The sequence below is a fragment of the Rhea americana genome, unplaced genomic scaffold (assembly GCF_003343005.1).
Source record: "Rhea americana isolate MKP2758 unplaced genomic scaffold, rheAme1 scaffold_31, whole genome shotgun sequence".
Lineage (NCBI taxonomy): Eukaryota > Metazoa > Chordata > Aves > Rheiformes > Rheidae > Rhea > Rhea americana.
In genome coordinates this window covers 2,200,963-2,226,178 of record NW_028186435.1, presented here as the reverse complement: position 1 = coordinate 2,226,178, position 25,216 = coordinate 2,200,963, and the positions used below count along the sequence as shown (strand labels likewise).

Sequence of the window (25,216 nt, the reverse complement as noted above, 5' to 3'; positions counted from 1 at the left end):
CTTTGTTAATGATTGAATACCGTTGATAACTGAACAAAATGGTTATGGAGGAATGGGATCTTGACTTGCTGAGCTGAACACATGAACATTTTCTTATCTGAAGATAATGTAGGTTATATACCTACCGAACTAATGCTCTGAGTGCATTCTGAGTCAGGAGTGGTTGTGTTCAGARCTGTTGCTGGACAGAGGTCTTTCCTTCTGAATTACTTGCTTTTTAAGTGACTTTGAGCAAGACACATTTTTGCCCTGTATTTTAGATTCCTCAGGGGGAAAGTAGGTATAAATAATGGCAGAATCTCCTGTATGAAATTCTTGAGAACAGCTACAGGCAAACTAGTTTACTTTTTACCTACAAACTTTACCTACAAACGAGGTTACTTTTTGCTTTTTATTTTCGTTATATAAAGAAATTAAAAACTCCAGGAAATCTAGAATCTARCCTTTCATAAAATCTAGCACTCTTGGATATTTTTGAAAGCCCTAGACAGCTGTGCAATTAAGCACATACTCATTRTTCACATTTTAGGAATGCACAGAGACCTGGAACTTCCTTCCCCAAAATAACTCGATACTTGAAAGTGGGCTTGAACTATGAGAGTGGAAACGTCTCTGGTCCCTCTGTGTATTTGACCCCAGCATCCTGTTGCACTGGGGTGGGRTATGTGGGGTATATGTGCATGTATGATGCAGTGTTTTAAGCAGCCTACAACTTAACGTGCTATTGGGCTTGCCAGTAATAGCAGCTGCGCAGAAGCCTATTCCCAGAGAAACGGGTGAGCCAGGATCTGAATGCTGTCACTGTTTGCTTATGCACTGCAGCCTCATCAAGGCGAAGGGCACTGAAAACTGTCAAYGATTCCCAGCTTATCAAGCAAGTCTCCAGTCGCTTTGGAGAAGGGACTACTGTGTTACTAAATACGAACAAAAATGTTAACCCTAACATGCAGGTGTCGCACGAAATTTTGGAAGGATAAAAAGAGAGAAGAAAGCAGTAAGCTACAGCTGATCTTGTTGGAGGCCAGGATACCTATTCCTGGTTTTTAGCAGCTAAAATTGTGATAAATGCTAGCCCTGTGCTTGGTCAGCTCTGCTGTGATAGAATTACAGAATGGGTAAGGTTGGAAGGGGCCTCTGGAGATCATCTAGTCCAACCTCTCTGTTCAAGCAGGGTCACTTAGAGCATGTTAGAAATCTATCGTCAAGAGAAGATCTTGTCCTGCTGTTGTCAAGATGGAAGGCTCACTGTGGAGTAGCAGCTGACCTCATCTTCAATTAGCATTAGATAAAAGTCACGCTCCTCTTTGTCTGTGACAGTCGCAATGGTGAAAACTGTAGAAATCTAAATTTTACTGGCTTAGAGGGCTCAGGATTTTATACCATTTTATAACTGAAGAATCTTTTCTCTACTGGATGCACAAGGGATATCCTCTTAYAGTTGTTCTCTCCTGTGTATGTAAATGTATCTTCTAAGGGTAAGTAGGTACTTTATCTGTGTTGGGTTTAGCGAGACATCACTTTGGGAGCCTTGGTGCGTCTAACACATGGTGATACACTCACCTGTGCTCTGCTGGAACATCCGTTTCTAACATAATTGTGTTACAGCCTTCTGGTTACATGATTTGCATTTACCTTTGTTATTGGGACTGCTCCAGTATRTTGTGATCATGTTACAGAGACCCTGTCATATGCTCATGAGGTAGCTTGAATCCATAAATGCAGACACATKTTTTACAACAGGCTTGTGACGTGATTTTGCTGTAACCAGATGTCTCACTGCAGTGGCAAATAAAAGAGCACAGATCCCTCAGATGTTCTAGCTGGCAGCTAGAAGATAGACATGGAAATCCCTTCTTAAAAGCTGCCCTGTCTCAGTCTTTCTCATTTCTGCCCCAGCTTGAGGTGACTGGAAGTAGATGAAGAGAAGGTGTTGGAGCAGGAGCTGCTCTACCCGCTGCTGTTTGAGAGGCACTCGACTGGCTGGGCTATTGCAGGGAGTATGCCCGATCTTTGCCCCTCTCTTACTAGTGCTGTAGCCACTCAAGCCACAACTTGTTCATGAATGTGATGATGGATAAGGGAGTTCTGTTCTCTGCAGTGCAAGAATTGATAGCGAAGCTTTTTTGATAAGCAGCAGAATCCAATATAGGGATATGATTGCAGGTTTAAGCTTTCTCAAAGACTCCCAGGAGTGTTGTGTGCAAGTAGTCTGAGTAGAGGCCTTGAGAAAGAAAAATGAAAAGGTGGCAAGAATCAAGATTATATTACTGTGAGTAGATAGCTACTGTCAGATTAAGGAATATGTGTTTGTTCAGTGGCAAAAAGTCTTGTGTTGACCCTGCTCCTTTTGTGTCAGATATGGAAGGTACTTACAATACCTGCAACTTGAGAGTGAGCAAGGGAGGGTTTTTCCTCTCTCCAGAAGTGAGCTGAAGGGGATGAGACAGCTCTGATAGCCCAGCTGCTTCCCCGCTGCAGCAGTGCTGTTGCAGGCACCACAATGGACATTTAGGTGACGGCTGAGTGTTCCTTATAAGAGGTGATGATTACTGCTCCCCAACAGTTCTCTAAATGTGTGATGACCAGAGCACTGAGCACTGATACATTTGTATCAGCACTGAGGTGTGSAGTCTACTAATACCAAGTGTAAGTAGATAGCTGTATACTCTCTCTCAGGTTTGAGCTGGATGTGGCTCCTTGCTGTAAAAATAAACAAATAAATAAATAAATAAAAATCCGTGTGCAAAGCATCCTGGCTCCTTGCCTCCACTTCCTCCACTCTCCTTGCTCAAGCTCATCGAGTTTCTCTCCCTCTTTGCCTTTCACGTGACCATCATTTCCCCTCACCTGCTGCCCTGACCCTGCCGTCCTGGTGTGCGGGCAGGAATGCTGAAAGCAGCAGGAACCTTGGTCTCCTGCCATTTGCTGGCAGTGTTTCCTGCTGTGCCAGAGGTGAGTTGAGGTGCACAAGTTTAAATCCAAGCTCCACAATCCAAAGTTCGGCACTGTTAGGGATGGGATACCAGAATTCTCCGAGCTCGTTCTCTTGCTGTGTGTGGATTATGTTTTGTGTTAACCTACTCATCTGAAGATAAATACACATCTAACAGAACAGGATTTCGGAGGTCCCAGTGTAGGAAGCTTTGCACCTGCTGGGGGATTTTGATCCAGCTGTTTGATTAACATTGGTTTCAGTTTTTGTCTGCAAAAAATGTGATCAACATACTAACTAATTCTGTATGCAGGTAAAGCAGAAGCAGTGCTATTGTTTTGCAAAGCAATTCGTTGCTTTTTGCAAAGCTTAAGGTCTGTGAGTGGGATGAGCTACTGGAAATTGAAGAATTACTTTTATACATCATTGCATTTTGACCAGCAATAACTTCCAAAATATTTTGGTTATACTGTGTTTTCTCCCCAGAGTGTCTGTCCTTACTAAATCTAACCATGTTTTTTCCATTGTCAGAGAAGAAATTCTGTCCTATTGATATGCCAATGAGAAATCTTTGCATTGTTACTGTAGAAATGTGCTGAATGTATCCAAAAAGGAATGTTTGTTCGGTCTTTTACATTACCAATAGTTTCATATTTACCTTGCATATTTTTGTTCCATTATAGTATATACTATGTTCATGATTAGACTTTTTATCCTTGCTTCTTCTTTAACTGTCACTAAGAATGCTATTAAATTCTTGTGAAAGACTGGTTAAGTAAATATCTTCCAGTTAGATGGCATTGCAGATACTATACTTGCCAGTTTGCTGATGATCACATTACAGCAGTCTGTTCACTCTGCTCTACTGGATCAGTGTTGCTTTCTTCGATGTACATGGGAAGAGTCCAACTGACAGCAAAGGGAGTTGACTCTAACCTTCCTAGAGGCTCTTTCCCTCTGGTTTCAGAATGCACAAGAGTCCTAGGGTTTTTCCTTGAGAGGAATCTTTATTAATGTACTTGATACAGTTATGCCCTTTTCTTTTTAACAGGTATTGGCATCATGTCGGGCATTTCTTCTAACATCTCGGATCCCCACCAAGGTAAAGCCGCTGTRGTTTTTAGAATTATTCTGTATTTTTAGATATAAACATCAGCTGCACAAACTTTGCATTGTTTTTGCTGTGCTTGTGCATCTGTTTAAAAGAAAAAATTAAGGAATGGTATGGTGCATGGTGTTGAGTTTGTTAGAACAATGTTTGCATTGATGTCTTCCTAAAAGGGTTTGTCAATTTACACAAACCATTCCAGAAGAATGTGAATTTGCAGAAATGCAACTGAGTGAAGATTTACCTTGTAAAGGTCAACTTGAAGAACTGTGATATGAGCCTGATGGCCTTCGTAGTGGGACAGTTTGTGCACAAGCAAACAGATGGCATTACTCTCTTGTAGTGTCTAGTTTCAAATAGGAATCTGGAGACAGAAATTTACTGTATTCCACTGTATTTTGCCGTTTTCTGTGGAGATCACAGTTCATTGTGAAGAGCRTCTTGCCAACATGCTGTACTAATGCCCGTGAATTATTTCTTTTGTTCCTGGGGCAATTTGTAATGATTGTCATAGCAGAGGAAGAGAATTTCTGTGTGAACAAAAATGACCAACTCAGAAGATGATCTCTTGTCCAGCTTGGAATCAGTGAATGTGCACTCGGCACTTGTCCATATTCAGTCTTGTTGTATTTCTTTTATATATGTGTGTGTGTGTGTGTGTATGTATGTAGGGACTGTATATATGCTTCATAGAAAAATAAGATCAATAAATGGAAAGACTGATACCAGGTTTTCAATTCTGGATGCTGATAAATGTGACTAGCCCTCACCTATAATTTGGAGGTTCTGACTGGTGAGCAGGGTAACTCTGGTTTGAATTTCTGTTGAAGCTTATTACTCTCAGCTGGTCGTCCTGTTCCTGTTGCCCAGATGTCTTAGCTGCTTGTCTTTTGGCTCTTGGATCAGTGCAGTTTAAAATATGTTTTGAGACAGAGTTTGGTAACTGGTTACATGAAAACATAGAGCTAACTGATGAAGAACTCGAACATCCACGCAGTGAGGGTACAGTGAGTGAGTGTTGATGGTGATCTTAGTAGACAATATTTCTGACATTAAAGCATCAGAAAGCTCTTGAAGATAAGGACTCGCTGTTACTAAGGAATAACTGTAATTCTAGTTTAAAATTACTGCCACCTCTACAAAACTTATTTTATTAAATGGATTTACTTAGTTGGGGATCTTGTCTGTATTCTCTTCGTAATCTAGAATGTGTGTGATACTAAAAAGCTGTGACTTCAGTAGTCGCTGAAATAAAGGAAAGATAATGAGAAGAAAGTCCTTCTGCACACGATTTATTTCAAAATTAAACTTTGTGTATCTAAGCAATTGTTAAGATGATTAAAAATGCCTTTCTTTTGTAGCAGAAGGATTAATGAAACTTGCTGATTTTTCTGAAGCCTGTCATATTTTCCAAAGCTGCCCAGAAGCTTTCTGATCCTGAGAATGTCAATTTAACTAGCGTGCAGTAACTTCAAGGGAAACTGCTGAAAATAGCTTCTTTAAGCTTCAGGGAACTCTGACAAAATCCCATATGCCCAGAGATCGTCACTTTTGAACGACTGTTATTGCTATATCTGATTCAGCTTTCCTTGAACAGTGCTGCTGACGTGTCTAGTAAACATGGATGAAAGTTAAATAGGATGAAAGTGGATTAAGAACATCCACTTAGATGATTTCCTTAGAGCAAGGATCTTACAGACTATGACCACCTCTTAACTTTACAGTGAGGTTCAATCCATTAATTTCCACTATACTAGATAGATGTGTTTTACACCTTCACCAAGACTGCTTTAGGCTCTTATAGGAAAGGAAGTGCAGTACTTAAAACTTACTTATTCTTTCTGCTGTCTATATAAAACTTAGTTACCRCATCAGTAAATGTGATCAATAAATACGATGACTCACAGAAAAGTGCATAATGTATTTGGGGGATATAATTCGGATCTGTAAACCCACTTCTAGTGCCAACTTTTAATCAATTACAGTTGACTGGAAAAAAAAAGAAAACTGAAAATTAGCTGGCCGCTAACTACAGGGTTCCTAAATGAATGACACTTAAAAGGATTTTTTTTTTAGATATAATTTTAGTTAATAAACAAGACTACATGTTTTAAAACCCTGTAAAGAAATTATTTCACGGTTTCAGAAAAGGAATGTGTTCTGTATTTTTGCTACACAAGGATTGTGAATCTATTTTTGAAAGTGGAAGAATGAATTGAAGCTTAATTATAGACATGCTGCCACATTTCATGATATTTGTGAATTCTGGTCAGGATTTTTGCAGGATGAATTCTTGAGTCTGGTTCTGGTTAACTGGTAAACTATGGCTAACTTTTCTCATGAGTAGAAAAGTACTTTTGATCATGTGGAATATATATGTTGGTACATACAAAGCACATTAACAAAAGAAAAACATTCAACCTGGTAGGTAAATAATTTGCAAAATAGGAAGGATTTTAATCATAGACAGTTTCCCCCACCCCACAGAACAATTCATTGCAATTTGGGTAAATAAATGTTAGATAATCTCACATGTTTAATTTGACTAGCACTGGAGGAAACGAGCCTTTCACTGCTTTATCAGTCATCTGGCTCACTCCAGTAGCAAGCAAGAGATGCCATTTATTTTTATTCATTTTATTAACACTCCCCTACCCTTGCACCTCTCCTTGGCCTGAATGAAATGCATAGGTCTGTGTGCTTCACGAAAGACTGCCGGTCTTAGTTGAGGAACCAGGAACTGAAGAGGCATGAAGAAAAATAAACATCTTACCTTGCAAAAATGCAAAATATTGCTGTGGGCAGTGGGCAGGTGCTGGCATTTTTTGTCTCTGTCCGGTCTCATGGCTGGGCTTATGTGCTTACTTGCTTCATAAACAGCTATGGCAGCACCCCAGGTCTCTGAAGCTGYCGGTCTGCTGTAGGGCATTCCCTACATAGCAGAATAAGCAAAACAAAGCATGTGAAGRCTCCTTAGCAACTGCAGGGCAAACTTTGGTGCCTAAATTAAGGCTGTGGTGAAGGTGGGCTTTGCATAGAAATGGCTGATGGATGCTCACATCTTCTGATCCCCTCATGTAATGAGAGCAACTTAAGGGGAAAAAAATTCAGAAGACAAGAAAGAACAAATATAGAGAAGTAACATCGTAACCCCCTGTAACAGTGGGTAGATGTGTAGCAGAGCGCTAAAAAAGCTCACCTGCTTGATGAAAAGCCCCTAAAATGTATCTTAAATCATATCTATTTTAATTGGAATTTTCTAAGCAGTTTCATCCTGTGATAACACCATCTCTGACCACTTAAAGATTTGCTAGTGAGACTATGAGGACTTAGGAGCTCTCCCCAGTGTCATGCTGCTTTCTGAAAAGCTTATGTTGAATTCTCATGGTTGGAAAGTGAAGCTTGTCTTTACTGATTTCCTAATGGGCTTTTGCAGCCTTTATAGAAGTGTATCCTTGAGAATTACATTTAGGTTCTGAGCAGTGCAGCAGTGGTTCAGGGTCATGGAATTTTTGGGGTGTTTCGGTATTTTTTTTCSCAAAGAAAAAGGCTGCCACAATGATAGAATAATTTGATGTTTGCCACAGCCTGGAAGCATCCTGACCGTGAACCTAGGGTAAGATGAAGTACAGAAAACGTGAAGATTTTTTTTTATGTAATTCATACAGACCATTTGTTATAGTTGCAATGATTTTGATGATAAATAAAAGGAAATAGCTGTGCTAATGTCTTGCTCCATATTTTTGATTCAGTCCAAGAGCTTTGTTTCTTTCTGCATCTCCCAGCTGTCAAGATGCTTGCATGTCTGTGTGTTTGGGAGTTCAGACCTTAGCTACCCCCTGTAGGCTTAAGTTTGTCTTTGGAGAAGAGGATGTTTTTCGTGCCTGTACTTCCTTTGAAGTTCTGTTTGGATTAAACATGCTCACCTTTCCTCTCTGTCTGTCCCAACCACTGCTTGGATAACTGAGTCAGGCAAAGCTAAAATATTATTTCTGGTCAGACTTTTAGACATGCTAATATAGTCTTGAGCATTTTATATATGTGGGTGGTTGGGTTTTATGTCCCTTTAGTTTCTTACAGCAAAAATGATCACTTCTGTGATCAGTATAATTCATGAAAGACTAATTAGTGATGCTATAAATATTAAGAGTTACTCACAAGAGTACACATCAGTAAGGTATTGTATAGGCAGTTAATGCTTTTTATTGTAAAATTTTGTTATAAATTTGTTATAAGCTGGTGTGCTTACAACTGTCAGTAAAATACTCAATTAGATATTCTTATTACCTCTAATAACCATTTGAGACCATAATAAGCAACATGCAAGTGTTCATTTGGTATAAAATATGACCAGATAGTAGAATATTGACAGATCCTTTATGTACACTCTAGAAACTGATGTAAAATAATGGTCCCCTCATTCAAGGTTTTTGTGTTAACTTCATTGAAATATGCCAGTGCTTTCTAAAATAAGAAAGTGTTTGTATTAATATGGCCTTTTCTTTTTTAACTATAGCTAGAACTAACTTTCAGCTACTTGGAAATCCAAGGAATAACTTCCAGTAAACCAGGTCAGGTGAGTGTTTCCAGCCTTATCTYAAAATTATATTGTGGCACATTGATATATTTCACCAATGATTAAAGTTAAAAGGTACCTGTTTACTCATTGCTAAATCTGCTCCAACCAAGGATAAGAATGAGTTGTGTGGGTGAGATGAAGATAAGAAACAAAGCCTTTTCGTAACTCAGTTAGAATGAAGATAAAATGATGYAAGTTTTTGTTAAGTCACATAAATGTGGATATTTTTTTCAGAGATGATAAAACAGTGGTGGTTGTATAATCCACAGCATGCAAGTTTGAATGTCTTTTGTGGTGTATACCCTTTATGGTGAAGCCAAATGTTCCTGCTTACACTGTAGACAGAAATTATTTCCTTTCAATTCTTTTCAGCTCGTGTTGGTGTCATTCTTGCCTTTTCTTTTTTTTCTTTTTTTTTTTTTTTTTTTTTTTTTCTTTAAAAAAGGGAGGGGGGCGGGAGGGAATTTTGTGCCAAAAATGTGAATGTCAAAGAGAAGGTGATGAAGAGTGCCTCTTATACATTGTTCATTCATAGATGAACGTGTTGACAAGATTTGACAATCCAATTGTATCAAAGTCTTCATATGTTTCATGTGTGTTTTGGTTTTTGAAGAGGTTTTCAGAAATAGGAGCATCTGTCAGTATATTTGAACTCTGTAAAGCTCTCCTTGTGTTTAACATACCATATTTTTAACCTGGCTTTTGAAGCTTTCCTTTAAGGAAAAAAAAAAAGCTCCAGTTGTTTACCTTTTTAATAGGGAAGCATTTAGTAAACTGTGTGTGGTTTTGTGGCCTTATGTATTTAAGGTACAAAAATGTCATGGTAGCTAACACTATTCCTGGAGGGAACAGACAGCAACTGTTCTAGCAGGACTTGCAACAAAAGTGCTGATTTTCAGCAGTCTCATTTAGCATACCGTTTTTCTAAGATATTTTGTAAAGTTTTGCATTTTTACATTCACTGCTGCTTTAAAAATGTAAATGTTATAGCTGAACGCAGGTAGAATCCTTGATAATTCCTTACGGGCAACAGGTCTTTTCACAATTTTCCTGTGAACAGTGTGCTACATCTGTAGTACCTGAAGGACTTGTGTTATGCCGGGCTTATTACAAAAAGCCATGACGAGTATATAAGTCAACAAATGGACAAAGTAATGTGGGAGGAAAGGTGTGGTAATACTAGTGATAATCAAAAACGGTAATGACTTGCCCACTTGTTCATCTTCAGAGAATGAATTGCTGGAAGGAGTTGAAGTGGTGGGAAAAGTACATGATGTTTGTGTGTGTGTGCGCTTTTGAGATAATACAGCCTCTGTAGGGTTATCCTGGTGATGACCTTAGATATGAACTGGAAACGAGGAGAGATCCAGGAACCGTTTTCAATAAAAAAACAAACTTCTGTAGCGTACTAGCCAAAGTACGATTTCCCTAAATGGCATGGATCAAAGTATTCAAACTTTTCCAGAGAATCACAGCTGTTAATGACTTGTGCTTCTCACTCAAGGAGGTGAGYCTTGTACGTTCAAAAGCTTGCTGTCAATCTGTACTCACTTCAGCTGGTGTTCTAGGACATGTTTCAAAATCAGACAATACTGTGAAAAGTTCTTGGTTTTGAAAATAGCAGCTGAGATCCAAGTTTATCTGAAACTTTTATTCCTGTGGGAAGCAGGATGCTTTTAGGAGAAGCAAAGTTTGAGTACATAATTCTTGTGTGTTCAAGCAGAGAAGCTTTACCTGCAGCRCTGTTGTGTCATGTATTAATAACAGAGTCTTACTGGCATGCAAAGCCTTCAGCTGGCATTCAAAATACTRCTATATTTAACTGGATCTGAATTAGATGGTACCTAATTCTTCTCCCTCTTTCCTCTCCCCCTCCCCCTCTTTGTGCAGTTGATCATGGAAACGGAGAAATGCAGCATTTCCATGAAGATGGCAACCTCCGAGGACGTGAACGAGGTTCTGGCGCACATTGGAACCTGCCTCAGGAAGATATTCCCCGGTCTCTCTCCAGTGTAAGTAGCTTTCGGGGCACTTGTAGCATGAACAGATTATGAGGATAGAGTGAAGAAATACCACTTATTGTTCTTTAGTGCCCCACCTTACGTCAGAAATGCACAGAAGATGTAAAACACCTTAAGGCAAGTGCTAAATTTTCATCCAGGGATCTTCTTGGAAGTATATGGCAGAACAGTGAAAAAACACAGAGCATAGCTAGGTCATGCTGTAGTCTATGTGGTCAAAAGAGCTTTCATTTTGACTGGGTGATGTGAGGATTTGGAGTTTTAAGTTTTATTTTTACCTTATTACTTCTTCAACCTCAGATATAGCTGAGGTTTTAGCTGTTTATTTTAATTAACTCCTTTTCCTATAAGCAGCTGTGATGTTCAGTAGGTTTTTTTTGGTTTTGTTCTGTTTTTTCCACTGGAGCAAAAATCTGAGTTGGAAGTGCAGGGAAAAGTTCTGCTTATTTTCACATTTTGTGAAATGTGAAATAATTCATGTGACTGGTAGCCTGGTACTTCAAATCTGAGCATCAGGCCTTCTGCTATATACTTTCAATAGAATAGCATGGCTCCTTCGGTCATATATCTCCTTTTCTAGTTTTTTTGTGCTGCTTCAATTTTGTATTGTTCTTACCTTTGCTTTTTCTCCTGTTTGTGTTATCAGCAGCCTCCGAATTTCATAATTTTGCAGCAATTTTCAGTCGTTTTTCTTATTTTCCTCCTTTTTTTTGGAAAGTTTAAAGAAAGTGGATCATATAAAAGAGTTTTCCAGGACAAAGTAATTTTTCCAAGTGAACTTTTTAAACAGACATTCAATGTGAACAGTCTGATTAGATTTACATGATTTTGGGTGTGCACCTTTATTATTCACTTTTCCATAGGTGGAGTAGGAAATAAACTTCATAACCCCAGCTAGCAGTTTCTTTTTTTATTTCTAGTTTATTTCTGTGGCAGTATTATTAACTGCCATGACAAAAATCTTCCTTCATAAAGAAGATGTAGAAGTGAATATTTATGAACAGGTGTAGCCATAAAACCTCAGTAATGATGAAAGAAATGCAGACAAAAGGGTGAAGAGAACCACAGAACTGTGCATGTTTATCTCAGCATCTGTGACTGCCTTGAGCCTTAAACATGTTTTTTTCTGAGCTCCCTTGAGAACAATGCTGGAGCATTTTGTGTGGCTGTGTGGAGTGCTTGGTTCCCAGAAAAGAATTTTAATTTCTTGCTCTCTTGTCATATGGCACAGCTCTCAAATGAAGACAGCAGAATTGTGCTGATGATATGAGACCAGAACAGGCAAGAAAGGGGAAAGAGGTTTCTATGGTTAACATCTCTTACTCATTCTTTACCCTTGTTGCATGGAATTCTGAAAGTTTTGAGGCTGTCCTGTCATTCAGAAGAACATTTATTTCCTGAAAGGCAGAAAAAAGGGTTGTGTTTTAGTGTAGAGAYTGGAGAATACTATCACACTACAGAGATTAGAATTAGATATCTAAAGCGCAGCCTAGAGGCCACTCAGCATGCTCTTTGGCCCTTTGCACCGTAATGCTTTCACTTTATAAAAGCACTATACAAACTGGAGCTATTTCAGCATGACTAGTAATACCCTGTCTCTCTCCTATTTTGGGTATACTTATATTAGTCAGACACTACAAATCTACTTAGCCTGGGCAATCTTGTTGTAGAAAAAGGCTCGGTTGCTCCAAGACCCACAAGGTTAGTTATGAGAAGGAAAAAGAGACATGTTACTACTGTTGTCCTGTATCACAGTGTATTTGACTTTTAGGCTGAAAATTGAATTGTATTAAAGATAATTCTTCCTATACACATCATTAAATAATCATACTTGAAATAAAGAAGATCCATGAATACATGTGATTGCACAGATTTTAAAATATTTTTTAACCTCATGAATGATATTTTTCCCTTTGCATATAGGAGGATTCTGAAAAAAGTAACTATGGAGCCTTCAGAAAGACTGGCTAATCTCCAGGCCCTGTGGGACAGTCAGACAGTGGCAGAACTTGGACCTTGTGGTGAGAATGAATTTAAAGGCTCAAATATAAAAAGGTTGGAATTGCAGTGTCAGGAAGTTTAATTCTATTTCTGGCAGAAATTTGAAAAGGTGTAATTAGTTTTAAGGTGTAATTAGTGTGGAGTACACTTCTGATTGGTGGGTGAAAGCACTATTTTAAGCTTTCTTGCAACCTGCTGGCTATTGCAAAAGTAGGATAGTCTCAGTGTATTCCAGTTGCTTTCAGCAGCACAATGGACACCTTTCTGAGAGAAAAAGAAAGTGAGTTTTGAAAGACTTGGTGGTTTATATTTAAGTGAAAGTATTAAGATATGCCTTTAGATATTTACTTGTTTGTTTTGCTGTTATGTTAAATACTCCCTTGTGTTGTTTCTAGGAGGCTTTTCACAGATGTATGCATGTGTTTGTGATTGGCTTGGATTTCCCTATAGAGAAGAGGTACAGTGGGTAAGTACGTGTCCTGTGCTGGGACTCATTTCCTCTACCTGTACAAAGGATGAAAGAGAAGGTAAATCAGAATGCTTGGGAAAAAACAGTTCTATAAAGAGGGGTTTTTTTTTATGTACTTTTAACAGGATGTCGATACRATTTATCTGACACAAGATACCAGAGAGTTGAATTTGCAAGACTTCAGCCATCTTGACCACAGGTAAACAACATGCAAGARGCATGCTAATACTTGGAGAACTTGTAATGTTTCATAATCCCTTCTTCCAGTAGGATTTGTCTGTCCAAGCTAAGGTGTTACTTGAATGTCTAAACCTGTGAAGTGACCACCTATGTCACTTTGGGTTTCCAGCACAGAGCTGCTGTGTTTGCACAAAAACCCCGTAGAGACCATGTTTAATTGGAGGGGCCTGAGAAAGTGAATATATTTTGCGATTGCCAGCACTCCAAAAAAAGTTAGCAGATAGATACTTTTCCTGTGGTGGCAGATATTAGAGCTCAAATTCAACAGAGAGAACATGTAATTACATCTATCAGTTAAAGCAAAAAAGGATGTTATAGTACCTTTACTTCTGTATAATCTTTTTCACCTGGTGTACTTGATAAAAGAAATTACTATTTTCAGCAAGTCAGTAGAAGACTTAAGTTGTACAGCTGAATCCCAGGAAGCAGTTTCTCCCCTTACAACAGATACCAACAAAAGCGTGTACCTTCAGAAAAAAACTAATTGAGAGTAATTTTACTGTGAGATGCTGAAACTTAGCTAAGGGTTGTATTGAGTTTACCAAATTCAGCTGGCTGAGATTACTGGATACTAAGAAAGTTCATTTTGAAGACATTTAAGTAAGATGAAATGGGAAGGAGTCTTAATTAAAATCTATGATTATATAAGAAAAATGACAAATCTAAGAAGCTTTAAATAAGACATAAAAAGCAGCTGTTTCTGTGGGAAAGTGCAATTAAAGAATTATGAGCTTGTCAGAGATTTGATGTTAAAAATATAACAGGCTGAACTTGGAGGCAGGTAAATGATAGTGTTTTAGTGCAGCAGTTTCTGCAGCTTTAGGCTGGCTATGTGTAAACTGCCACAAAAATTCCACTCAAATGTTTATTCTGCTTCTGTGGTGGGTTTACACAGTCCATGCTGAATTCCACGGTGCTGAAATGAAGTTACTAAGCTGTATGTACTTGTGTTAGCTAGTTCAGATAACTGGAACAAGTCGACAGGGCTGCAACTACTGCATGACAGATATAGGTGAAGACTGACTGGTCAGTTAAGACTTGCTGAGAAAAGATTGGGAAATGAGTACAGCTGAGTGCAGRCAAATGTGAGTAAAGAATCAAAAAACACTTAAAGGTGGAAGTGCTGAGAAGAGCATGGGGCCTTTTCTGAGGAGGTGACTTAGATACCCAGCTTCAATTAATTAATTAATTAGAAATTAAGTTTTTGAACAATTTAGAGGGAGTTAAAAATATCACCTATTAGTAAATGGTAGATAAAAGAAGTRTTTTAAATATTTATTATGTATCAGGTGGTTCAAACGAGTTGTGTWTGGGCAAATGGAATAATAATTTGTTGTTTCACAGAAACTGACATCACTGAGGAAGTGTATTTGTGTTGCTAGTAACAGTGTACTAAATGTCTATGATTTTGTAAGTGTGAAGATTGAAAACAATTTTAGAGACTTTTATATGCCCTGGAATCCATCTTATGATGACAGTTTGTGAGTGCTRGGGGCTGAACAGAGAAAAAGATTTTGAATTGAAATTTTCAGGAGAGTCATGACATTTTTCAGAAAGCCAAACCTTAAGATATTCATTAAAAATACGAATTAGGATTTGAGATCCAAATTGGTTCAAGAATGCATGTGAGTATTTTGTGAGATATTTAGCACAGCAAGAAAGCTGTAAATTAACAGTAATAACAGTATGCCAAAGTGTTACAGTTTTGAAGAGACTGTTGTGTCTTGTCCACCTTATTTTGGAGATCACTGAAGCAGCTCTATACTTAATGCTGTGGAGCAGCTCAGAAGTGAAGTAGGATGGATGATCCTACGTCAGTCCTCTAGATACAGAGGCTGTGTATTGCAAAAATAACAATTTGTATTTTTCCTTGTGAAGCATTTCTGCTAGAGGTCAACGTAAGATGACATAAATTATAGATGAAGCTTTAAGTTCCCAGTGTCTGTCACTTAAAGTGCGTAGCATGGCTTGCCACATGGGAACATGACTTCTGAGGTTTTATTTGAAGTTATGTTGTGCTGTGAACCATATAATTGTTTAACAACAACAAAAAGAAGGCCCAAAGTGAACAGGACTTATTTAACTCAATAGCATAGTATCCATWCATGTAGTATATGTTTCAGCATATTTGGGAATTCAGAAAATATAATGTCAGAAGAGTGTGATTAATTAGTCCCCCCACCCCGTTCCCTCCACCCCAAATATATTGCACTGTTTAGATTTCTTGCCATGGGCAAAAAATAAACTGGGAGACAGCGTTGCTGAAAAAAACATGAAGACACTGGAAAAGCTTGAATGTTTTTGAAGCTTGGAGAGGTTTTCTGCATTCCAGAAGTACAGAATCTGTTTGYATTTTAATATGGCATGTTGTTCTTTTTCTGTAAATCTTTATTCTGRGTGGTAGCTTAGCAAACAAACCAATAAATAAACCTAAGCAACTCAGTATAACTTGGTGAAGGAAGTTATGAGAAGGCCTTGCTTTTAGAAGTGATCATTAGCATTCTTATTGTATTGCAAATGAATTCAGATCCTTGTTGGTACCACATCTATAATTTAGTAGAAAAAAAAGTGAATAAAGCAGTAGAAATTTTGGAGTGGGAAACTCAAGAATAAAAACACTGGAAGTAGGCAAGCTCAAAGCAAGAGAGAGTAGAGGTAGATTCCAAAAGCACCGCACATTGGTGAGAAGCACCTTCAAAAATTAATACAAACAAGACTGAAAAAAATCTATCGAGGTTCTCTTTATAATCAGGTGATGATTAAAATGAGAGAGAATCTGATAAAGCAATATTTCTAGACAGGACGACTACCACAGCAAAGGCAGATATCCCTAGATTTCAGGCATGTGAGRAGGAAGGGGTGTGTGTGCCTGTATATTCTTTTAACTTCTGGTGTTACTGAAATATGCCAGTATCTGTCCTTGTCTAAAATTTGCACAAAAAGGCCTTGAAGAAGGCAGAAGACTAAACTATTTAAAGATGAGAATTTGCAAGTCAGCAGGACTGGTTTATTGAAAAAATTCCCTCCCCATTGTAGCCCTGTTTCTTAAACGTTTTGGCGGTGCAGCAGTTTTCCTCGCCAGCTCTCCGAAAGCCCAGCTGTCCTTCAGCTCCGTTCGCGAGAGGCTTGGGGAGGCGAGGAGGAAAGGGACAGCCAAGAGCAAGGTCTGCCTGTAGGTTCTCTCTGGCTCCGAAGGTCCTGAGCTGTTGCCAGCAGTTGCACCAGCTCCCTGCTGAGGTAAATACAGCCGGTGATCACAAGCTGTTCCCCCTCTGTCACTCTGGAGCAACCAAGCTGGCGCTGACTGAAAAATAACCGCTCGTGGGCCCTCTCTGCCCTTTCTGGAGATGGCAGGGCGCTGTCTGCAAAGCACGGCTCCGCCGGTGGGGCTGCCTGCGGTATCGTCAGCCTGTTCGGAGCTTGGGCTGCTCCGTTCAGCACAAGTTGTAGCCTTGTCTGACCAACTGCGCCCTGGAGACACCTGTGACGAAGGAATTACAACACTTACGCTTTCTAAACAGTGCAATGTGTGAATTACTGTGGGGTGGATAAACCCAAATTGCAGCTGAAAAATGGCTCTTAGGCTTGTTCCATTTCCAAGGCAAAGGCACTGCCCTGAGCCCAAGCTGCTAATTCTTCTTCTTCTTTTTTTTTTTTTTAACCTCGCTACTGATTACTGTAGGTGAATGCAAAGAGGGAACAAACCCGTGAGTGTTGCTCATAGCGGAGTTCCTGCCTGCCCAGCCTAGAGGGGAAATACCTCTGKTTTTTTTGGTATTTTTCTCTTAATCTTTCGCTAGTCCTTTAGCTCTTTCCAATTGAGAAAAAGTGAGGGGTGTGGGAAAAAGCTGGTGGGTGGAAATAAATCTGTACATGCCATGAAGCTGGTAAGACTCTCTTGCTGTTACTAGAATTCAGCGTGAGACTGCACGCCTTGAATGACAAGGGAGACGAGCTTAATCCTCAACGGGCACCGCACACCGGTTTCTCTGCAAGAGCATGAAAACGCTCTGTTTGCATGAGCTTCCCAGTTGGTACGCTGCAGGCTTTGCTGCAAAATGCCGTACCTCCTCACTGTTCCCTTAGTGATGGGCTCACGTTTCCAAATGTAGCAACCGCAGTTCTCAATATAGCCTGCCGAGTGTTTGCCCATATGATACGGCCTTATCTCTTGGTTTTCCTACGTGTTTAACCATCACCCTGAAGTGTTTGAGTGTTAGTGGAGGAAAAGTCAAGGACAGAAAGAAGGAAAAGAGGGTGCGAGAAAGAGACACTGTTTAGCGCTGCCGGGCGCCTACCTGCATATGTCCTGAATAGAAAGCTGGGGGCTGGCATCAGCTTAYACAAGCCAGTATTTTTAAGTTTGTCCCTGCCAAAAATGAGGCTGAGATGGCACTATTGCTGGTCAGATAAATCAACGAGTATTACAGCTCCTTCTTTATTTCATTATAAAGACAGGGGGGTTCTGAGTAATTACTGAGTGAGTGTGTGTGTGTGTGTGTGTGTGTGTGTGTGTTTACACACATATGTATTGAACATGTTCTGGAAAAAGACTGAAGAGCTGTGCTGCTAAATAGTGTACTAGTGTTTGATGAATGATTCTGCTGGAGGGTAGCGTACAGACATGACATTTATGAACATCTGTTGTTGGAGGAACTTAGGGAGAGCAGATCAAATTAAGAGGCTTAGAATAAAGAAACAGAGAATAATTCAGAATTTCATTTGTGAAATCCCTTTTACAGTTAAGAGGGGGTTTGTGCTGCATGTCACATTATCCTTTTGCAGGTTTCCTGCTTCCTAAGGGATTATAACTATAGAGATGAGACAAGGAGATGTTCTCTAGAAGCATTCAGTCATGGAATTATATTAAATCATCAGAGTGCCAAAAAGCTTTTCAGCGTCATGCTCAATTATAATTAGAGGTGATTAAGAAGCTTAAATATGTCACAGGCTGAAGAAAAAGTAATACTGAGAGTAGGAATGACAGCGTAGACAAATTCCGTGTTTAAAAATTCATGGTAGAATGGATGTCTGTTAGCCAGTCAGAAGTCTGTATTAAAATATGGGCAAGATACACAGCTGCTCATGGTACTCTCCTTTTTTTTTTTTGGATGCAGAGTTTTCTGTAATGGTGGTGATAGTTGATTAGCATTGCAAAAATTGAGTGAATTAAATATGGAAGAAGGTTTAAGAGTGTTTTTCTCGTTTGTTTGTTTTTTTCCTCTTCTCCCAATGTCCAAAACTGACAGTTATATGACAAGTGTGTAAAAGTGTTTTTCTTTTTCTAGAGACTTAATACCTATAGTTGCTGCTCTGGAGTACAATCAGTGGTTTACAAAGCTGTCCTCCAAGGATCTGAAATTAGTAAGTAATAAATTGAAATGATATGCCAGCACTTTCCWGGCTTTGCTRTGTTTTAGGGGATGCTTTTATGTTTTTCAAGACGGTAAGCTTCTTTAGGGGAGTAAAACAGGGCAATCTATGGAAAATTATTTTTCCATTAATCACATCAGGAAAATATGAATTGGTTGGACAGTTAATTCATTCCCTAAGAACACTGCTGAGGTTCAGTTTAAGATCTTGCCAAAATTTCACTTGAGTAAAGTTTGAAAAGCTTATTTAGAGATAAAGGTGTCACGTAAAGCTACTCCAATAAGTGTCGCTCATTCTCTCAAACAGTGTTAGATGACTAAATAGGAAACTTCCTTCAAAGCAGCCTGAAATCTCTGTTGCTTTTTGGAGTTGTGAGAAAATACCATGATTCTATTTTTCCTCGCAATATGGAGCAGACTTTTTTCTTAACTTTCATTATGTCATGATGAATTTTTCTGTCAGTTGTTTGAAACTAATACCTAAAAGTAATAAGTATTTAGTGATGTGTGACAATGATATTCTTCCACAACAGTATTCTTTTCAAAAAGCAAAGAGAGGACAAATCTAAGCAAGATGGGCTACTTATTAWAGTGCTAAGAAAATCAGTAATAAGGTGGCTTTTTTTAATATATCAAAATATATTATTTCTACTAAACTTGAAAAATTAATAGTCACAGATGGARTTAGTGTTTTGAGAAGCTGCTTTCACACTTGCACCTAGAACCATTCTCCTTAAAAATGAAAGATAAGAGTCTTGATATAAAAATGTGCTCATTGCRTTCCTAAGTTATCATTTCCTATGAAAATCAGTGGATACTAGCTTACGTTACTCTTGGCAGAAGAGCAGGCAGAACACTTTTTTCTTCTTGCTGGGAGACCAGGCTTAAAATTGTACATAGAGTGAAACTTGAGAATATTTTGAGTCTTCATGTTTTTTGCTAAAATCAACATTGTAAATAGGTACAATAAAATTATCAAYTTCTGCTTCAGATTCCAAATTTAAGCAAGATAGTATACTTAGCTAGATGACTCGCCAGTGTAGTTTGCCTAGAACAAGAACTGGCTGTATCATCCATTTGAGATATTTTTTTCTTGGGGGAATTTTGAGTAACTTTTATGTGGAAGAGTTTTATTCAAACATGTAAACTTTGTCAATCTTGGAAATGCACTAGTTCATTAAAACAAATCTTCACCTTCCATACATTCCATTTTCAGTCAAGAGGATCATGAAAATATCAACTATTGAACAGTAAATCTATGCCATAGGAACACTGCTGAGGGTCAGTATGAGGTCAGACATATCYATAGGCCATGGAGTGCTTTGTGGGGCCCCATCTGACGTAGTCTCTGAGAGATGGCATCTGTAGTGTTTCATAATGCATGAAACTTCCCATTTACACACACTGCTGTAGAAGCACTGTAAGAATGCTATGATGCTCTGAAGTATTAAYATATGGAAGGTAAAGAGAGAATTGGAGAGACAGTTGATGCAGTTTAGACAAGATTGTGATCCCTACTGTGTAAACTAACAGTAAGAGTTTTGTGTGTGTAGTACTGGTTTGTTTTTTGTCCCCCCCCCCCCATTTAGGAGAGTCAGTTAGCTTAAATTTCTCCCCACTTCCCCCAAAAAAAGGCCTAAAAAGATGTCAACTTGTCATTAGAAACAGGAATGTCCTGAGTATGAATGTCACTTCATCATTTTTAAAGGTGGATAATTTTAACTAATTTCATCACTTCATGATTGGAGTTCAGCTTTAGATTCTACAGGAACGTTAGTCAGTGTATGCGGGGAATACAGACAAATTTGGGAGCAAAATAAAAGATTATAGTAAAAGGTAATGAGATTTTGAGTTCACTGTATAGCTTTTGAATCATTAAGGCTTTGTCTCTCTTCTTGACTGAACACAGCTCACAAACAATTTTATTAACATGTTTTGTTCACATTCATGGTACTTGCAAATGTCTGTTCAACTTACAGAATATAACAACAGCGCAGATCATAAGATGTATTTTAGTTCTATGTAGGTTAGGAGAATACTGAAGTACACAAAACGGACTCTCTAGTCCTTAAACAATCTTTGGAGAACCTATAGCTAGAGTGTGGTTGCTCCTGGGGATATTTTTTAAATTCTTCTGCATCATAACATCCCTTTTTGTGTTTAGGCTTTATTCTCCATTGCATTACTTGCCACTTTCTTCTAATGGTATAGTATGGATATGAAGAAGATTTCTTTAAAAATTAAATAAGTGATTTTTCTGAATAATGGATTTGGTCTTTCCCCCTGTTTCCTCCCCCCGTTTCCCCGCCCCATTTCCCTTTCCAACTATCGTTATAAAAATTCTGCCCTTATGATTTAATGACCTGTTTCTTGAATAACTCACTTTTAGTAGTCTGCCTCTTGCTTTTCTCTGAGTCTTTTCCAGATGTCCTCTGTTGCCATCTGACACCCTCAGGGATGTTCCTGGTGTCCTTATGACTAGAAACTAGTTGTGGCCTGGATCCTGTTATGATGTTCCACATTTGTGTTCTTTAATATTGTTCTGTCTTTTCTGTGGCAGTCCGCTGATGTATGTGAGCAGATTCTGCGAGTGGTGAGTAGGTCCAATCGATTGGAAGAGCTGGTATTAGAAAATGCCGGGCTTAGAACGTAAGTAATTTCTTCAAACTGTTGCATTTGTTACTACTTACTTCCAGTGGAAAGGRTATATGATATATGTTAACTAGAATAAACATTTAAAAAGCTCTTGACCAATGTATACCGTGTTCTGAGGAGCTTGTGGTCAAGAGCTTTGGTCAGATTGTTCAGAGGTTCCCTACGTTCAAGAAATCCCTTTGAACTGTTGTTTTCTAAAATCCTGTCTGGAAAGTTGGGTTAAGTGAAGCAGAAATGGGTTGGATAGGAGTGTAAACCCTAAATCAACTTGCACTGTTCCTCTCCAAATATATTAATTGATATTAGTATGAAAACCTTTTATTGCTTAGAAAACAGTGTTAAACTTTTTTGTTAAATAGCATATTATTCTACCTTTGATAACAGATTACATTTTCATTTTCTAAAGAAACAAGAAAATAGATAAATAAGTTTAACTCTTTGCCCTAGCCTTAAAAGAATGGTATGTAGAGGAAAGCCTTGCAATTTAGTTCTTGTGTAAGTGTTAAGTACAGTAAATGATTGTTGCTAGGTATTTGATTTTTTTTTTGTAGGAAATACAGACAAAGTTCAAATTGTAAACTAGCCCATTTGGAAGTATTTATAGCTTGTTTTAGTATTAGAGCAACAATCAAGACCATGTAGACAAGATGCATAGTCTTAGTGCCCATGAATTTTCATATTTAATAAGCAAAGCAGCAAAAGGTAGGAGAAGGAAAGCATTATACTAGGGGGAGGGAAAAAGGTATGGAAGGGAAACAAGCRTAGGCAAATTAAGTGATGTGCTTTCTTTTATCTCCTCTCCAGTTGTTTGGTTCTCCCTCATCCCCATCCCATCATGGGTTTTGCACTAGAATACCTTTAAAGGCAAATTGCCTAAATTACTCAGGAAATTTGTGACAGAGCTTGGGTAATCTAAACCCAACCCCTAAACCCCCTGATCACTATACATTGCTTTTAACAGCTGTCATTCAAACCAAAGTGCCTGATTTTGTCTTGTTTTTCTTGCACTGTGTGCTATGAAATACAATGATAATCATGAATATTAAAAGATACATTGACGACCTTTGCACATTGCCTGCATTAGCTTGTCTCAGTTAGACCTAGTTTCAGTTTTAATAGGACTTGACAGATAAATAACTGGAGACTTTGGTTTTCATGCCACCATTTGCATATGTGGTATTTGACATGTTGCCTTAGTGTCCTTTCTCCAATCAGGATTGTCTGTTCTTGTCAAGGGCATTTGTCAGTTTTACAAGTTACCATATCTGCTTGCTAGGAAGGAATCCTGTTGCTGCTGAGTGTCTTGCCTTCACGTAGCTATAGACCAGTCATTTTTAACGAGCCATGACAGACTACTAGACCAGAGTTAGGAAAGAACTAGCAAGAGCAGTGCTTTCAGAAATTCCAAAGCTGTTGCAAGAATTTATTTCCTCCTGCAGCATAGTCAGTTTAAGATGCTTTCACCCTTTTCTACTTCTAACCACTCATCTCTGTGATTTGGTTTGGCTATGGCCCCATAAGCAGTTGTCATCCTCCCAGATAAGGAGAAAGAAAATAGTAGGAGTGGTAGGAGTAAGGACCYAGGTCCAGGAAAGGATGGATTTGCTATTGGATAAAAAAGGTTGTCAAATGGAACTCCTTGTCTGATGGGATTTATGCCAGTTTAAAGGTTCCTGAAAATTTTATCCCCATTCCTATTTCTTTAAAAGGCATAAAGGGTGCAGTCTAGATTATTTTTGTTTCTTTAATGCATAAAGTGGATACTGATGTTTTGATAATTACTAGCATGGTAATTGAGATCAGTGATATYGCAGTTTCAGAGAAAGGGGAGTAGTCCAGGAGAACCTGAACAAATGAGCTGGGAAAGAGAGTTATATCTCTTTGTTGTTCTAAAGGAAGGAGGAAAGGAGAATGTGATCACCAGAACATTTGTCTTCAAGAAAGTTCTAGGGTGAATGCTTCACTCTGCAAAGGCCTGTTTGYAGGAGCTGGCAAAAATGGCTTATTTCTTGCACTGACAAGTTCCCTGCAGTCCGGCAGAATGTCCCTACTGCCATCTGCACTGGCCATTGCAGCCCTGCCAGGCAGCCGGCAGGGAACAGCTGCTACAGCGGAGAAGCAACAGAGGTGCCCRGTGATGATATGCAGAGGACCTTAGACAATGGAGATGCATCTCATTTTACCCTGCAGAATGAGCTCTGAATAACACTAGATCTGAGACAACTACATGTTTGTTTCTTCCATGCATGTCCTCTTTTATTCTATTACAAAGATGTCATTTAGACAGATCTTGAGGAATTGTTTTGTTTATCTGAGATTTTCAAATCTGTGCTATTCTTACCCTTAGCAGAATGTCCTTACTCTGCTGTGTAGGTGGTTATATTGGACCTTTCTTAGGCTTTACTTCCAACCCTGAATGTCCTCAATACACGCAAGTGTGGATGTGCAGTACATGTAGAATGAGTTTGCTGCTTTTTAGAAAGTCAAGCTTACTGCTCTGTAGCTAAAGTGTGCTGCCAACCAAACAATAAATTTTAGGACTTGAAAAGGGGATGGGTGAAAAGGAGGAGGAGAGAAGTCACCCAGGGAGCAGAATGCAGGTGCCTCGTCTCAGGCAGACACTGCTCAGGGAGTGGGGAAGTTGTGTCAGTCTTTCCCAAAATGAACCTTGGAGCCCTGTGCTCCTGCTCAGGTAATCCAATGCTTTCTGGTGACAGTGGATTTACTGTACTTCTGCTAAATAGTTCACACATGCTCTAGTTTTCCAAAAGTTCTAGTAACACTGCTTATAGTGGTGGCAGAAGCTGGGGCAGAGTTTGCAAATGACCCTGGAGGTGGAGGCCAGACAATGTAATGACAATCTCCTAGGAATAAAGGAAGGAGTTCCCTGTGAAGAAAGGGTTTTTAAAACTCAAAACCTCATATTCTTTGATGGGACCTAAGGGGCATGGCAGGAAGTGAAAGACATGCTCATATTCAAAGTTAYTCTGTGTAACTCCTGTTTTATTGCATTTTTAGATCTTCATAGAAAATACTTTAAGCTTTGATTGAGTGCTCTTCAGTCTCTTACATGACACAATAAATAATAAAATAATCTGCTGTTGAGAGACAGCAGATCAGCAGGATAAGTGTTGTTTAAAACTGTGAAGAATCGTTTCTGCTTTGCAGTGGGATAAGTTGGCCACTTTTGTCTAGTAATCCCTTGACACTTTTAAGCCTCTGAATGTGCTGTTGATTCAGGAGATAACAGAACTGTTTTCTCTTTTCTATTCTTTTCTTTCAGAGATTTTGCACAGAAACTAGCCAGTGCCCTAGCCCATAATCCCAGCTCAGGACTCCATACAATTAACCTTGCTAGCAATCCACTTGAAGACAGAGGTATGGTAACGTTTATATTTTTCTCTTTCTACAAATATAATRGGGGGATTACTGCTGCTCCATTCAGCTTTGTCTGAATAATAGATTATTGTTCTGGGTGTAATGCCATTGTAAATATCTGTTGTTCACAGACGACTGAGGATTGCTATTCTTTTTGACTTATGCATATCCATTAGTTTGTCAAGAAGTATTCAAATGTTTTAAAGCAACCATGGTTTTCATTGAATTTCATTACATTTTCATAGGGAAAAAAGAGATGGAACTCAGTGAATGCATCAGGATAGAGAGGAAATAGTGTTTTGTTTTTTGTTTTTTNTTAAGTGCAATACAATCAATTTGAGGATGAAATATGGGACAACTTTGTTGCTTGGATTATATATGGTCCTGATATTTTTGCCTTTTCATTTCAACCATAATTCTATGAATATTTCCAAGTTCATTGCAGCTGTTCCTTTTTTTTT

General features: G+C 38.7%; 1 protein-coding gene across 1 annotated transcript in view; it reads left to right on the top strand.

Moving 5' to 3' along the window:
• Window positions 1-25,216, top strand: part of CARMIL1 (capping protein regulator and myosin 1 linker 1) — a 195,238-nt gene that overhangs the window by 82,326 nt on the left and 87,696 nt on the right. The window contains exons 3-11 of the mRNA XM_085310093.1: window positions 3,984-4,034; window positions 8,557-8,616; window positions 10,510-10,631; window positions 12,564-12,661; window positions 13,037-13,107; window positions 13,236-13,309; window positions 18,639-18,714; window positions 21,283-21,371; window positions 24,661-24,755. Of these exons, the coding sequence (XP_085166219.1) occupies window positions 3,984-4,034; window positions 8,557-8,616; window positions 10,510-10,631; window positions 12,564-12,661; window positions 13,037-13,107; window positions 13,236-13,309; window positions 18,639-18,714; window positions 21,283-21,371; window positions 24,661-24,755 (736 nt within the window). The remainder of the gene's footprint in view (window positions 1-3,983; window positions 4,035-8,556; window positions 8,617-10,509; window positions 10,632-12,563; window positions 12,662-13,036; window positions 13,108-13,235; window positions 13,310-18,638; window positions 18,715-21,282; window positions 21,372-24,660; window positions 24,756-25,216) is intronic.